Source organism: Colias eurytheme, chromosome 6, assembly GCF_061535395.1.
Source record: "Colias eurytheme isolate Ceu_HAF_F1 chromosome 6, ilColEury1 Martin Lab GWU primary, whole genome shotgun sequence".
Lineage (NCBI taxonomy): Eukaryota > Metazoa > Arthropoda > Insecta > Lepidoptera > Pieridae > Colias > Colias eurytheme.
This window is the reverse complement of record NC_142985.1, coordinates 12,747,305-12,762,932: the sequence shown is the minus strand read 5'-3', so window position 1 is coordinate 12,762,932 and position 15,628 is coordinate 12,747,305. Positions and strand designations below refer to the sequence as shown.

General features: G+C 32.2%; 1 protein-coding gene across 1 annotated transcript in view; it reads left to right on the top strand.

Moving 5' to 3' along the window:
• LOC149908116 (uncharacterized) overlaps nucleotides 1-2,521 on the top strand; it is a 179,651-nt gene extending 177,130 nt beyond the window's left edge. Inside the window, exons 10-12 of the mRNA XM_090103472.1 lie at nucleotides 51-156; nucleotides 857-1,000; nucleotides 1,900-2,521. Of these exons, the coding sequence (XP_089959598.1) occupies nucleotides 51-156; nucleotides 857-1,000; nucleotides 1,900-2,484 (835 nt within the window). The 3' untranslated portion in view covers nucleotides 2,485-2,521. The remainder of the gene's footprint in view (nucleotides 1-50; nucleotides 157-856; nucleotides 1,001-1,899) is intronic.
• The last annotated feature ends 13,107 nt before the right edge of the window (nucleotides 2,522-15,628 follow it).

Genomic DNA, 15,628 nt, shown 5'->3' with positions numbered 1-15,628 from the left:
TTTATTAAAAAATTCAGATATTTATAAAAGTCAATATATATTTGTTGCAGGTTATTCCTTCAGTCACCAGCGAATCCCGACCTCTTGTATATAATTTTCTTCTGTCACACACAACTAACTGTGACTCTGCTGCTTTGCTTTATTTTTGGGAGCAAGGTTAGTGACCAAGTGTGCTTATGTCTGTCATGTGGATTACTACACACTACTGACTGAGAACTTTACTAATAATAAATTCGTGTAAGCCTAGTCCAATCAGCCAAGTTACAATTTCTGAAATAGACAAATTATTATTGATATGATAGTAAATAAACAACGGTAGTGATAGTGAAAAAAAGAACGTTATTCTTTAATGTTTATTGCAATATCTAAATCTATTTAAACAATATACAATTCAACACATTATTTTTCGTTTAGATCTTTCCGCAAAAAAAATATCAAATTGTGAATGAAACTAGAGTTCACACCTGTCCGATTGATTGCTCGTTAAATTGAGAACGAATGGTCGGACAACTCCTCTATTTGTTTTCTAACGCTATGAAATATTGCTGATGCTGACCAATCAGAGACAACCTTTTTCATTTTTGAAATAAACCTTCTTTATGCGCCTTGAGAGTAAAATTTCAAGGTCATGTCATGGCAAAACCGTCACGTCAGGGAGTAAGGCGACGATTTTGCGGTATCTTTGAATTTTTTGCCAAAGAACTTTTCTGACTTCTGACACGTGTGGTCGGCACACGCGCTCTTTTATTCTCCATATCTCTATAGATACTAATCTGTAAAGCCCATGATTTATAATTTGGTGATTTCTTGGTCACGTAAATGGCATTCTTAATAAATTTGAGTTATCTTGTAACAGGCATATATGGTCTACAAAGGCCAAGGAAAGGACGATCGAGAGAAGACAGGCAAGTTCAGGTCGAAGCCAGCAGAGTCCACTTACACCATGACGACCAATAGGAGTACTCGCTTCTGTGATAATATGACTGAGAGGGAGTTAGAGGTATGAAAAGGAGGATGATTAACTATGTTTCTTTATGTAACTGTAATTGGATAAAAATTCAGTAGGAAATATCAGATAGAATTGATTAAATTACTAGTTAGTAAAAATATGTCCATAATCTCTTCTACTGCTATCGCTATTAATTAAAATGGTTCATGTTATCATGTATCAATTTGCTGAAAATGGAGTCAATGTTGTCAGATGTAGTCACCCTATACTTGTTAATTTTGAAATTTGATACTCCCGAAATGACGATAGCAATACGCTATCGGATATTGTGTTTCATTTTGTATTTAATTTATGATAATACGATCCTATTATCCATACTAATATTATAAATGCGAAAGTAACTCTGTCTGTCTGTTACTCAATCACGCCTAAACTACTGAACCAATTTGCACGAAATTTGGTATGGAGATATTTTGATACCCGAGAAAGGACATAGGCTACCTTTTATTGCCAAATATGTACCACGGGCGAAGCCGGGGCGGACCTCTAGTAATATTATAAATGTGAAAGTTTGTATGGATGTATGGATGTTTGTTACTCTTTCACGCAAAAACTACTGAACCGATTACAATGAATTTTAGCACACATATAGAAGGTAACTTGGATTAACACATAGGGTAGGTTTTATCCCGAAAATCCCACGGGAACGGGAACTATGCGGGTTTATCTTTGAAAATGCGGGCGAAGCCGCGGGCGGAAAGCTAGTTATTCAATAATCCGATGACAAAGCATATAATTTCAATGGTTCCCGCATTACATTGGCCGATAATATTTAAAACAATTCATATTTTATGGACACATTTCCGCTTATCAACTCGTAATTCATCCACCGTTCATATATCATTATTAATTTACTATGACCGTTAATTATTATAATTCCATTTATCCAGGAGGAGTTCAAAAAAATATGCAATCAGCTGGAGAAACTAAGGGAACGTTGCATACCAGTTAATAATATACCAAGGAAGATAACAGCAATGTTGGATGCGGCTGCTCTGCATGAGCGGAAACCTGGTGCTTCTGATTCAGCACCACTCAAGCTCAACACAGTATTCAGTGCTGTGGCTGACAGACTAATGTGTACTGTAACACCCGCAGAAGAATCAAGCAGTAGTGGCAGAGACTTGCCCTTCGACGCTCCACCATCATACAAACAAAAATTCACACCCACCAAGAGTGTAGAAAACAGCAACGCAGAACAGAGCCAAACAGATGTTACCACAGATTCTCCAAAGAGAAAAACAGAAGAAGAAAAAGAAAATGGTGTGTTCAAAATTTCGGGAGAAGCCAACTGTGGTGATATACGTCCGCCAGAAGTGAACAGAAATGGTTATAAGAATGATAAAAGAGAAGAAGTCAGGTGTAGTCCGAGCAGTTCAGAAGTTAGGAGCGTGCGTTCGGGCCACGCTAGGACTCATGCAATAGTTATAAATTTGGATGATAAAAGTCGTTTTACTGAAGAAGTCACTGTTTAAAGACTGTACTTAGATTTCAGTTGCGTTACGACGGATGGTTTTTGTGATGTTTTATTAAGAGTATATTATATATATATATTAAGAATATGGTAGTTTCGAAATATTAAATTTAAAGATGTTTGCAATGTGAATTTTGTTATTCAATTTGAGTTCCAAAATTAATGTCGTATTCGAATACAAATGCTTTCTAAAATCTTTAATACTGGAAAAATGGTTATCTTCGATCTGTAATAATCATCACAAAAACCATTTGACCTGTTCAAAAGTAGATAATTATATGCTAGTCTTAACTGTGATTTATAAACGTAAAAATGTTAAATTTAAACTACCATTATAGCTATTAATTAGCCATTTATGCATATCAAATAGAAACTTTCTGTTATTCAGGTGAATTTTTAAAATTGAATTTGAAATGATGTGGTATATCGGAGAACTCTGAAACGTGTTTCAACATAAGTACACTTTTACGATTTATTTTTAGCCTGCTGTTTTAAATACCCAGAAATCGTTCAATATTGAATATTAATGAATTAAAATTAAAGGATATGATTTTAATGAAATTTGGCCAATTCATAATATCATTTGTATTAGTTTCATATTTTCGAGATGAATTTTAAATATTAAAAAGGCATACAAATTTTTCAGTTTGTGTATAATATTTGAACACTGTTCGGAAATACAATTTTAAAAATTCGCCTGTAAATTAGTTGTTAAACTTGTAAATATTTACTAAATAAAGCTTCAGTATTAGAATCAACAGTATTACAATATTATATTAAGTTCTAGAATACATACGATGTACCTATTGTTAAGTATTTGAAGTTTATGTATAATATATAAAATAATAATATTTCATTGATTGGTGCTTTTCAAATCTAGAATTCCTAATTTATAATCTGTTTTTAAATCTTTCCTAAAATATTCATATTAAAAACGTTTCTGTTTAAATACTTAAAGGCAAAATTTTATTTCAATCTCTTTCTTGTTTTAAGTAAAATATTAGTTTCAGAATATACATATTAGAGAGAATTTATAATTTAACACCATAGGGCGTATTCAGAAAGAAAGCTTGAAACTTATAAGCGCTTATCGGCGCTTGTCATGTTCATATATTTTCCTGCGCGGGTTACCAGCACTGACAGGAAAATATATGAACATGACAAGCGCCGATAAGCGCTTATAAGTTTCAAGCTTTCTTTCTGAATACGCCCTTAGATTGGAAGTTAGAGTATTTAACAATGCAACAGCAGACATGCAGGAGTTGGGACGAATTCATAATGCAGATACTAAAGACCTGTTCGCCTATTTTCATATTTTCAATTCTCTATCAATAATACTATAATTATTTATAAAGCTCTTCATACATGCCATTTAAATTAGTCTGAATATTGCTTGAAAATAAATATAAAAACACTTATTAAATACACAGAAAGTTATTAAGCATTAAACCAATATAGAAAATTGATCAGAATTAAATTGAAAAACGTGATGATAAATTTTTATTGACGAAACTGTTTTCTGAATTGTGCATAAACGTTATAAAATTATTAATTTTTTGATTACGTTATTACCCTGTTTGTTTAATGTATTTTATTTTTTGTCATGAAATTATTCTGTATTTATGTCTATAAATTTTATTAATAGGCCATAAACAAAATGGCGTTTACAGATTACAAAACTCATGTTATGAATCCGATCTAACTGCCAATAATTTCAGGATAAATGGCACAATTCCGTCGCTTACAAATAAATTACTATAATATTCACCGTTGTAAATATTAACATAGGGATAAAACCTGTAAATGCAATGAAAGACATTTAGTGATGACATGTAACTGTTTTATGTATTACGTAGTAAAGATACGTAAACATAAATCTTTGAGACACGCTCTCTAAATACATATAGATATTATATTTTTATTTGATTATAATTAATGAGTATGTCTCAATAAATATTATGTTTCCATTTATATAATTTTCTTATAGAACAATGCTATTATCTACACTAATATTATAAAGAGGAAAACTTTGTTTGTTTGTTTGTTTGTTTGATTGTAATGAATAGGCTCATAAACTACTGGACCGATTTTAAAAATTCCTTCACCATTCGAAAGCTACATTATCCACGAGTAACATAGGCTAGGTTTTATCCCGGAAATCCCACGGGAACGGGAACTATGCGGGTTTTTCTTTGAAAACGCGGGCGAAGCCGCAGGCGGAAAGCTAGTAAAATATAAAAAGGTGTAGATAGTCAAAAAGCGCTATCTGGCTAATGTGGCTTATTAGTCTTTGTCTCTTTTTCACTCACGATAATTGAAACATGCCATTTCACTTTGACGTCTAATCGTAAGTGCGTTAGTGTGTCGTTTTTGAAGATCGTATTGTGATCGAATGTTGAGTTCGTAACCTATCTACACATGTAACTTATATTAACATTGGTATTGAATTGGAATTCCATTGCAATCTTAGACTTTGACCAACCAGTCTCAAAGAATATTGTATCGGGTGCGATCTCAAGTATTATTCTTGCTAAGAATTTCAATTTGTTTGTGTAGAATATTCTAATCGAGTTTTAGTCGTATTGTATTTGTCATTTTAACACTTATTATAGTCCATTGAATGAGTCCCTCCAAGGGGGGTCTAGAGTGCGTGAGTTAGTAACGTAAGATGTTTCTTCGGAAACATGTCAAGAGTCCCTAGGTAATAAACATACTAAAACCCCGGGCCACTAGGAGGAGCCCCGGAGTGGGGGGAGGGGGGAAATGGGTCCATTTTTTCATTTTTCGCTTAAATCTCAAAAACGGTACATGTTAGAGAAAAATTTTCAAGGAAAAGTTGAAAGGCCATAAAATTATCTACAAGTTGTACCTAAATCATTTTTTCCTATAGCCTACCGTTTCTGAGTTATACGCAGTAAAACATGATTTTGGCTCAAACAATTTCCACATCAATCGATCAAAAAATATTTCTTTCTTCCAAAAAACTCAAATGTGCAACTTGTGACCAGTATTGATAGATTGCTCTTAATTAGTTCTATAATTGGTAAAATAAACACATTCCTCCATGGAAGCCTTTAGGAGGAATCGATTGTCAAAATATTATATTAGGGCAGTTTGAGTTACTGAACTTGATCTTTTTATTTTTTTCTTCCAAAAAACTCAAAAGTGCAACTTGTGACCGGTACAGATAGATTGCTCATAATTAGGTCTATCATTGCTAAAAATACCAGATTCCACCACGGAGGCGTTTACGGGGAATTGAATTTTATCAGGGTAGTTACGATACATGAACTTTTTATTTTTTTTCTTCCAAAAAGCTCAAAAGTGCAACTTGTGACCGGTACAAATAGATTGCTCATAATTAGGTCTATCATTGATAAAAATACCAGATTCCACCATGGAGGCGTTTACGGGGAATTGAATTTTATTAGGGTAGTTAGTTAAAAAGTTCATGTATCGTAACTACCCTAATAAAATTCAATTCCCCGTAAACGCCTCCATGGTGGAATCTGGTATTTTTATCAATGACTAGCAGTCCGCCCCGGCTTCGCCCGTGGTACATATTTACGTTTTCTCTACGTAAGAACCATCCTCGTACTTCAAGGAATATAATAAAAAAAGAATTAACGAAATCGGTTCAGCCGTTCTCAAGTTATGCGCTTACCAACACATTTTGGGATTCATTTTTATATTATAGATAGATAGACCTAATTATGAGCAATCTATCGGTACCGGTCACAAGTTGCACTTTTGAGTTTTTTTGGAAGAAAAAAAATAAAAAGTTCAAGTATCGTATCTACCCTAATAAAATTAAATTCCCCGTAAACGCCTCCGTGGTGGAATCTAGTATTTTTATCAATGATAGACCTTATTATGAGCAATCTATCTGTACCGGTCACAAGTTGCACTTTTGAGTTTTTTGGAAGAAAAAAATAAAAAGATCAAGTTCAGTAACTCAAACTACCCTAATATAATATTTTGACAATCGATTCCTCCTAAAGGCTTCCATGGAAGAATGTGTTTATTTTACCAATTATAGACCTAATTAAGAGCAATCTATCAGTACCGGTCACAAGTTGCACATTTGAGTTTTTTGGAAGAAAAAAATAAAAAGATAAAGTTCAGTAACTCAAACTACCCTAATATAGTATTTTGACAATCGGTTACTCCTAAAGGCTTCCATGGAGGAATGTGTTTATTTTACCAATTATAGACCTAATTAAGAGCAATCTATCAGTATCAGTCACAAGTTGCACTTTTGAGTTTTTTTGGAGAAAAAAAATAAAAAGTTCAAGTATCGTAACTACCCTAATAAAATTCAATTCCCCGTAAACGCCTCCGTGGTGGAATCTGGTATTTTTATCAATGATAGACCCAATTATGAGCAATCTATCTGTACCGGTCACAAGTTGCACTTTTGAGTTTTTTGGAAGAAAAAAATAAAAAGATCAAGTTCAGTAACTCAAACTACCATAATATAATATTTTGACAATCGATTCCTCCTAAAGGCTTCCATGGAGGAATGTGTTTATTTTACCAATTATAGACCTAATTAAGAGCAATCTATCAATACCGGTCACAAGTTGCACATTTTAGTTTTTTGGAAGAAAGAAATATTTTTTGATCGATTGATGTGGAAATTGTTTGAGCCAAAATCATGTTTTACTGCGTATAACTCAGAAACGGTAGGCTATAGGAAAAAATGATTTAGGTACAACTTGTAGATAATTTTATGGCCTTTCAACTTTTCCTTGAAAGTTTTTCTCTAACATGTACCGTTTTTGAGATTTAAGCGAAAAATGAAAAAATGGACCCATTTCCCTCCTCCCCCCACTCCGGGGCTCCTCCTAGTGGCCCGGGGTTTTAGTATGTTTATTAACTAGGGACTCTTGACATGTTTCCGAAGAAACATCTTACGTTACTAACTCACGCACTCTAGAACTTTTTATTCAATGGACTATTATATTAGTTTCGCCTATAATATTTTGTTCTTTTGTAATCTTTAGATTCGATTTTTAGCCACATTAAACGGACAGATTTAATTCAAATTTTGTATACTTATCAAGAATCGGTGACATTATAATAATTTCATATCATTAAAGAATATTATGTTTTCTCTTTTTTCTAGCTGTTATTATAATTTAATTCCAATTTTTAATTTAGATGTAACGTTTAACAAATTCTCAGGTTTAAGATGAATTTTGTGAATGTGTCTTAAAGATTTAAACCTTGATGTTATAGCTATAATACTGACTTTTATTCTAAAAATTGCTTCCTTATAGAATCTAAAATAGGTATAAATGTCTATATGTATATATACATTGTAGGCTTTATATTCTACAGTAGATAACATTCAAATAGGCTTCAATAATTATGATATCCATTTGATACTATTTGTCCACTTCTAAAGACATCTAAAACATGTTGAACCTTATTTATATATGTCGTAAGTCACAAATTACATGAATCGATATTAGTATTTATGTAACTGCAATGGTAAATGCTTACAACTCGGTGCAATGCTTTTAATGACAAATGACTTTCCAAGATCTATATAAAAACAAAAACATAACATTTTGAAGTGTCCGCCTTTTCAGTCACAAACTCTTCTGATGTTATTTATTTTCTGTGACTCTCTTATAAAAAAAATTATGATACATACAATATTATACCTATAGGCCACAGAAACAAAATGCATATTAATTTTTTCTTCTTCATTTCTTTCTTTTGGTCCCTCCTTGGTTGTGACAGTTGACAAACGATCGACAACATTTCAATTTAAATTTTTACAAAAAATATGCTTTTTTGAATAATTACGTTTGTGTATAAAATATCTTCCTACTTATGGGATTATTAATTTTTTGTACACAGTAAATGGAATAAAAGACATTAGATTTTGTTTTCAGTTAACTCCGTTTGTAAAAATAACAATAATATGAAATGTGTTTAAATGCAATATTATCTTATGTTACCATTATGTATAGTTAAGATATTAATAAAATTGTGTTTTTTCATGTATATTGATAGTTTATCTGTTGTTAAGTTTACATTAATATTTATTTATAGACCTCGATTATAATGCCAATTATCTAAAGAGCCAAAAAATTTTAATGCTTCCTTAAAAAAGTAACTGTTGACATTAATTTACTTTTAAAAGATTTATATTTTAAGATTGTTATACATATTTTATTTCTTTGTCTCGGAGTTGATTTAATAATATGATGTTTTTATAAATTATTCAAATTATTAATTTAGAATTAAAGTACAAATGAGCCATTCCTAATTAATGTTATATGCGTCTCTCTATTTATGTAATATTACGTATTATTTGTAAGTATTTATTGATATTAACCATATATTTAATTTTAAGATAGTTACCATGTGTTTCATTTTCTTGGTTATTAGTTATTACTCATTCTTCTTCAAATATTGTTCAAATTATTACGATTTTATTTATATTATCTATACTTATAATAAATCTGTAGAGAGGCCAATTCTGTACATGGAATATATTAAAAAAAAACTATGAAGGGGTGATAAGGGATCGCTACTGATGCCAAAAATGCAATCAGTAAAATTTTTGTCTGTCTGTCTGTCTGTATATTCGTTATAGAAACAAAAACAACCCGACGGATTTTAACTAAATTTGGCACAATTATTCTTCATACTCCTGGGCAGGTTATAGTAAAAGAATCATGTAAATCGGTGTAGAAAGTAGAAACACCAAAGTTATACATGAAAACGTCATCGCGCGTGAATACAGAATCATGCCATAAGGATTATTTTTGTGTACCTATCAGTTGCCGCGTTCGACGCGCTGCGCGGCGGGAGCTATAAAAATTAAAAAGGCGGCGGGTCTGCACCCGTTTCGCGTTGTCACGGCATCACGTGTGAACGGCTGAACCGATTTCGATAATTCTTTTCTATTATATTCATTGAAGTACGAGGATGGTTCTTATGTAGAGAAAACGTAAATATGTACCACGGGCGAAGCCGGGGCGGACCGCTAGTTAGTAAATAAAACTCAAACTCAAACTTAAACATTCATTTTTTTTACACTACTATTTAGTAGCACTTTCGAATCGTCATTACATAAGTATTTTTAACATTTACCACCGATTCGGAAAGCAGTATCTATGGAGAAGAATCGACAAGAAACTCCATAGTTGTTCTTTAATATTCATCAAATGAAGATTTTACGACATTCATAAATTTCTTAACCGTTGTTATTACATTTTTCTCATGCATTTCTTCAAATATTAAAATTGTACCAAAATTTGTGCAAAAATACGATTAATTGGGTAAGCAACAATTTATTTACTTTTCATAAATATAATTACACTCTATAGCAATTTTTCACAATAGATATTATACATAACAATAAGTATAGCAACAGTGGGACACCCTGTATAATAGTGAAATTTGTGAAATTAATAACATTTATAAGTAACTAAATGAGAAATAAAGTTTCTTTACACTAACATCTGGTTTAATATTTTAAATTTTATATAGTATTTGTAAATTAACCTTGTATATAGCTTCAAATGTCTGCAATAATATTATAGTTGGTAATTTTACTCACTTAAAATATCAGTCAAAATTTATAAAGTGGTTTAAAGTTTGCAGTTTCATTTCATTAATAACAATTATTTCTTCTATTTCTCAAAAAAACGTATTTGCCTTACTTTTGTATACGATATCTATTTCGCCATTTTTATTGACTAGTTTATCGCGAGAAAAATTATAGAAATTCCCTTTTTGTACAGACTCTATCTGCTCGTTAAATCGCTCTAGCAAACAATAAATGGCGTAAATACATTTAAAATATTCAATATCTAATTTTTACAATTCCTTATGAAAAATTTACACTTTATATACCCAAATACGAGTTACAACAGTTATCTTTTGTATTCACCTAGTTTTCTATATAAATGCAACATGATGACATACGTACTACACCCAGATTGCCGCCCTTTGATACGTAACGGATCTCATTGTAACGCTTTCAAGTTGTGTTTGGCACAAAGGTAATGAAACTGGAAATTATTAGACCACTTCAACTCTGAAATGAACATTTACGGTCTGAATTTTTGCAAAGGCGGCGCGATTTGCGATAAATCACTCCTTTACAAGCCAAAAAGAGTGATGAGTGTATTTTTAACAATTTATCAATATCGATAAGCATAATGAGAAATATTATTACGAAATAATATGTTGTTAAATACGTTATGAACGTAATGTACGTTCCTATATTGAGAAAAAAAATCTAAGAAATACTGAAAGATCAACCTATATTCAACGTTGTCTATGCTATTCGTTAATTTCACAGAACAGTAAAAACATAATTTATTTTTGAAGTGAAAACTTCTTTAGCGGTGGTACAATATCTTAGCTATATATAATATTATAATCTCACCAATCGCATAAAAATCGCTAATCGCGCCGCTGATGTATGTGTTTAAGCCGAAGAGACACGTGTATTATCAAAGGAAGATGCGAATTGGTTGTTTGAACATTTGTGTATAACAGTGTTGAATAAATGACTTTATAAAACTTGATTTGTTTTATTTGCATTCAATAGATGTGTAATTGATTGGAATAGAACGCAATTTACTTCTCTATTTATGGAATAAACAAAATACTAGATGTATTTGCAATTTGAAAATAGTAGATCTGGGGGCACGGTAGTGCCCCCGCCAAGACGAGCCAAGCGAGGCGCACGGGCACTACCTACCTTTTCTCGAAGCGCTTCGACGTTTTTTTGAACCCTCATAACTTGGGTTTGGATTATGCTAGATCAACAAAATTTTCGGGATATATTGTCAATAGCGGACTTATTGAACATATTAAGTTTTAATTACATTAGCTTTTATACTTCAGATTTTATTTATATCTAAAAAACGCTAATTTCGTCACTGACTCACTGATGATCATCAAAATTCTTAAGGTATTTCCTAATGTCCTAGAAAGCTGAAATTTTGTATGTAAGCTAGTATTAGCACACAAACAACAAACAAAATTATAAAACTTGTAACTTCCATCCCCCAACCCCTTAAACTAGGGGATGGGAGTTTTTATGAGACCTGTAATTTTAAATTAAATTTTGATGACGCTAGAGGTCTAATCTAATACCTAATCTAAAACTTGGTTCCCCTAGATATATATATGTATAGGTACTCCTTGTTAAAAAAAAATTGTTACAAACAACCTACAAAAAGAAATGAAATCCCACCAAAAACATTTTCATGTAAAATGTTGCCAAGACGAGCCCATATGACTCGCACTGTCAAAAAGTTATCAGATCTCATGTAGAGCCAAGCTTCTAACATTACACGCCCTAACTTTACAAGGCCTAACTTCACAAACTCTACACCTTAGTCAAAATATGTGGCTTGGCCATTCGTTACTACAAGAACTATTGTATAACACAAAAGTAATGAACAGTGAATTAATTTTTCACCTTACGCCGATGTGAATGTAGCGAAATGGCCAAGCCACATAATATTTTGACTAAGGTGTAGAGTTTGTGAAGTTAAGCCTTGTAGAGTTAGGGCGTGTAATGTTAGAAGCTTGGCTCTACATGAGATCTGATAACTTTTTGACAGTGCGAGTCATATGGGCTCGTCTTGGCAACATTTTACATGAAAATGTTTTTGGTGGGATAGCTATTTACCAAATTGATGTGTATTGCGGCAACTGTAATAAAACGGCTATTTTTAAATACTTTGTAGCATGTTTATTCTGATTAATTTATGAAACGGCTGTACCGATTCTTTTTGAATAATAGCTTATTTAGGATTAGTGACTTACTGGTTTCTTCTATTTCATACACAAGATTTTTGATAAAAACATTTGAAAAACTTAAAAATAGAAAGCCTAGGTACATTTTAAATAAATAGTCAGTGTGGATGCAAAAGGCCCGTTTCGTATTACAACCAAGATTTGTCCAAATAATGCTTCCTTGCAAAATCAAAACACTGAAATAGCGGAGAGGTTCCTTAAAAAGACATCGCTTTAGGGTTATACTTACCTTCACCCTACCTATATCCACAAATCCCGAAAACAATAAATTCCAAGACCTGCATCCAGGGACTTGGCTCCAATCCAGGTGACTGTAACAGTCCAAGGCTTCCATCAACCGGTGGTTGTAAGCCAAGCTGTAACCGTATATCAGTATTTGGGATTTCTTTATTCATTGTTTTAGCTGCGTTTAGAAACTTAAAGAGGATTTTTGGGATATAGTATCAAACCTGATAAAATGTAGAGCTTTTTACTAATATTATGAAGCCGAAGAATTTGTTTGTTTGAACGTGCTAATCTCGGGAACTACTGGTCCGATTTGAAAAATTCTTTCGGTGTTAAATTTATTGAGGAAGGCTATAGGCATATATATCATTACGCTAAGACTAACAGGAGCGGAGCAATGCGGGTAAAACGGCGAGGCACAGCTAGTACAGTATATCCCACCGTCAGTCAGTATACTATTACTTATACTTAAGGCGTTACGTACGTACGTACGTACGTTTAATACGCTGATAACCTAATCAATAATTAATTAAACATGCGTATGAAAATATACTGTCGTACTGGAAATCCTTGAGGGAGGCCTTTGTCCAGCAGTGGACGTCCCGCGGCTGAAACAACAACATTAAATCATAACCTTTACGTACGTGCGCTAAGTGACATGAAAAGATACAAGATATTATTAACACTATTACTGACTCTAAAATTTGACTTCGAGAAAAAATTCATATTTTTCATAATAATAATATATGAATCCTATTCCCATATTCTTTGCAGTGAGCAAAGTTTAGTTAAATTTATTTAACTTTCATATCATTAGTTTTCTCACTAATGACATGTCTCATCAGAAATTTTATATCAAGAGATTGTAATGGCGGCCCGCTTGTAGTTCTCATTTGAGTTTATTTTAAAGCTAAAATATAGTTCTTTCTTAAACATTTTATTCAACATGCATCATTTAGTTTTAAATGGAGAAGAAATGAAGAATGTATTTCTTGGATATACTTTTTAATGAGCTTAAACGACCATGTTACATAGGAACATTTTACCATGAGTGTGGCTACAAAATGTATGGATTGATAATAATGTAACGTAAGTTTTTTATGGTTAAAGTTTGCTTATTTCATTAAAAGTTCTGTTAACAATATAAAGGTTTTTATCCAAGAAGTTTTTCCATTCTCTGCTACATGTAGAGAACCTGTTTGAACTAAGGATAAAAAGTTAAATATAGCCTATTACTTAATAAACATATTGTAGTCTAAATATAGTCCATTTTTAAATCAGTCGAGTAATTTTTTGAAGTGATAACTTCTTTAGCGGCGTTGAGCACTTTTTCTGTAATGGGTATAAAATCTTAAACTCGCGTCAGGACACGTGACCTGATCGAAAAAGCGTTAAGACGGATACCATTCCAAAATATCAAACATGCTCAACGTTAATAATCAAGTTTTCACTTCTGCCGGCACTCCCGGAGTGCAACCCGTCTTTTTTTATTGTTATTTATCTATCAAGAGCGCAAAAAATCGAACCTATATATTAAAATTTAAGGTAATAAATATATCCTACTCTACATCAAAAAACCCTGAATAGCTCCATAGAATTCACCAGCCTCTTTATTTCGCAAAACGAAGGCGAGATGCTCGTCATAAATAACAAAAGCTTGTACCAAGCTGTCCCAGAGATAGTTATTAGCAAAACAATTTACTGAACATAATACTTGCTTGATCTGTATTACGGTCACGTAGCCAGTTATGTAAGATCTTTCGTTCTGAAGCTTTGCGAAATCTTGGAATTGTTTTATGTACATTGCTCGCTTTGGACTGGAAATATTAGAGTAGTTGTAGTGAAGACAGCAATGTATAGCAAAGTTAGGAGGTAACGTGAGTAAAGTGTGTTGGATTTTTACTCCAGCTTTTTAAATTAAGTTTGGTGAATTTCCTTTTTCTTAGTCTCATGTGCTTAAGTATTTGAATTTTCAAATGCAGCGGTGCAATCTTAATGAATGGACTATAAAATGTTACTTAGTGTTCTAGACTCTCGTTCTTATTATGTTATTTTATTTTTGTTTAATTCTTTTCTCCTTGAAATAAGTCTGACTTTTTTCCTTTACAGTGATATTATAACTTACTAGCTATGTCCCGCGGTTTCACCCGCATTGCTCCGCTCCTGTTGGTCTTAGCGTGATGATAATATATCTATAGCCAGCTTCCTCGATAAATGGGTAAACTTAAATCATACGGTGTAAAGGGTCATATAGATCTATATTAAATGAACAATGTATTCAAGGTATTTAATTGGTTAAGGATTAATGCTGTATTGGTTAAAATCGCTTCGAAAATTAGCCATTATTTGTCGTAAAAAGTAAATGACAAAAAAAAGTTATTGTGGGTTATCCATAAGAGATAGACATATACCATCGCGGACTTTTCTGTAGACCTTTTCAATGTGTATAATACTTAGTACATTATTTTGATGAAACTCGTAGGGTTCAGCCTGCGTTTGCAATGTAAGCGGAAAAAAATGTAATTATTACGACATCACATTAGAAACCTCAAAAATAACAGCACTTCTCCACTATTTAATGGATGTTATTATACATACAAACCTTCCTCTTGAATCACTCTATCTATTAAAAAAAACCGCATCAAAATCCGTTGCGTAGTTTCAAAGATTTAAGCGTACAAAGGGACTATGTTTTATACTACATATGTAGTGATGTAGTGATTAAGTATAGATAGATGTAAAGTGTTCCAAATTAAATCATATACGTTATTTTTAATATACAGATATTAAAATGAACGAATATTTTTAATTAATTTCTTTGTTAAGCACGATTTTGCTAAGAGTTTATTGAAAAGTAATTAAATTACACTTCAATATAACGAATAGTAATAAAATTCAGTGCCATATGTTAGCGTTAGCAAATATCAAATAAACCATTAAGCATTATTATGCCATATTCCCACTTTATTTACTTTAAACTGGGGACACACTGGGGTCACTGGGAAATTTTTAAATCATGGTCCAAACTATCCACCATCTTACCGCCAGGCATTGGAAAGAAAGAAAGAAAATAAATTGATTGCCAAAAACCACAGCGAAAAACATTACAAATTTTAAAA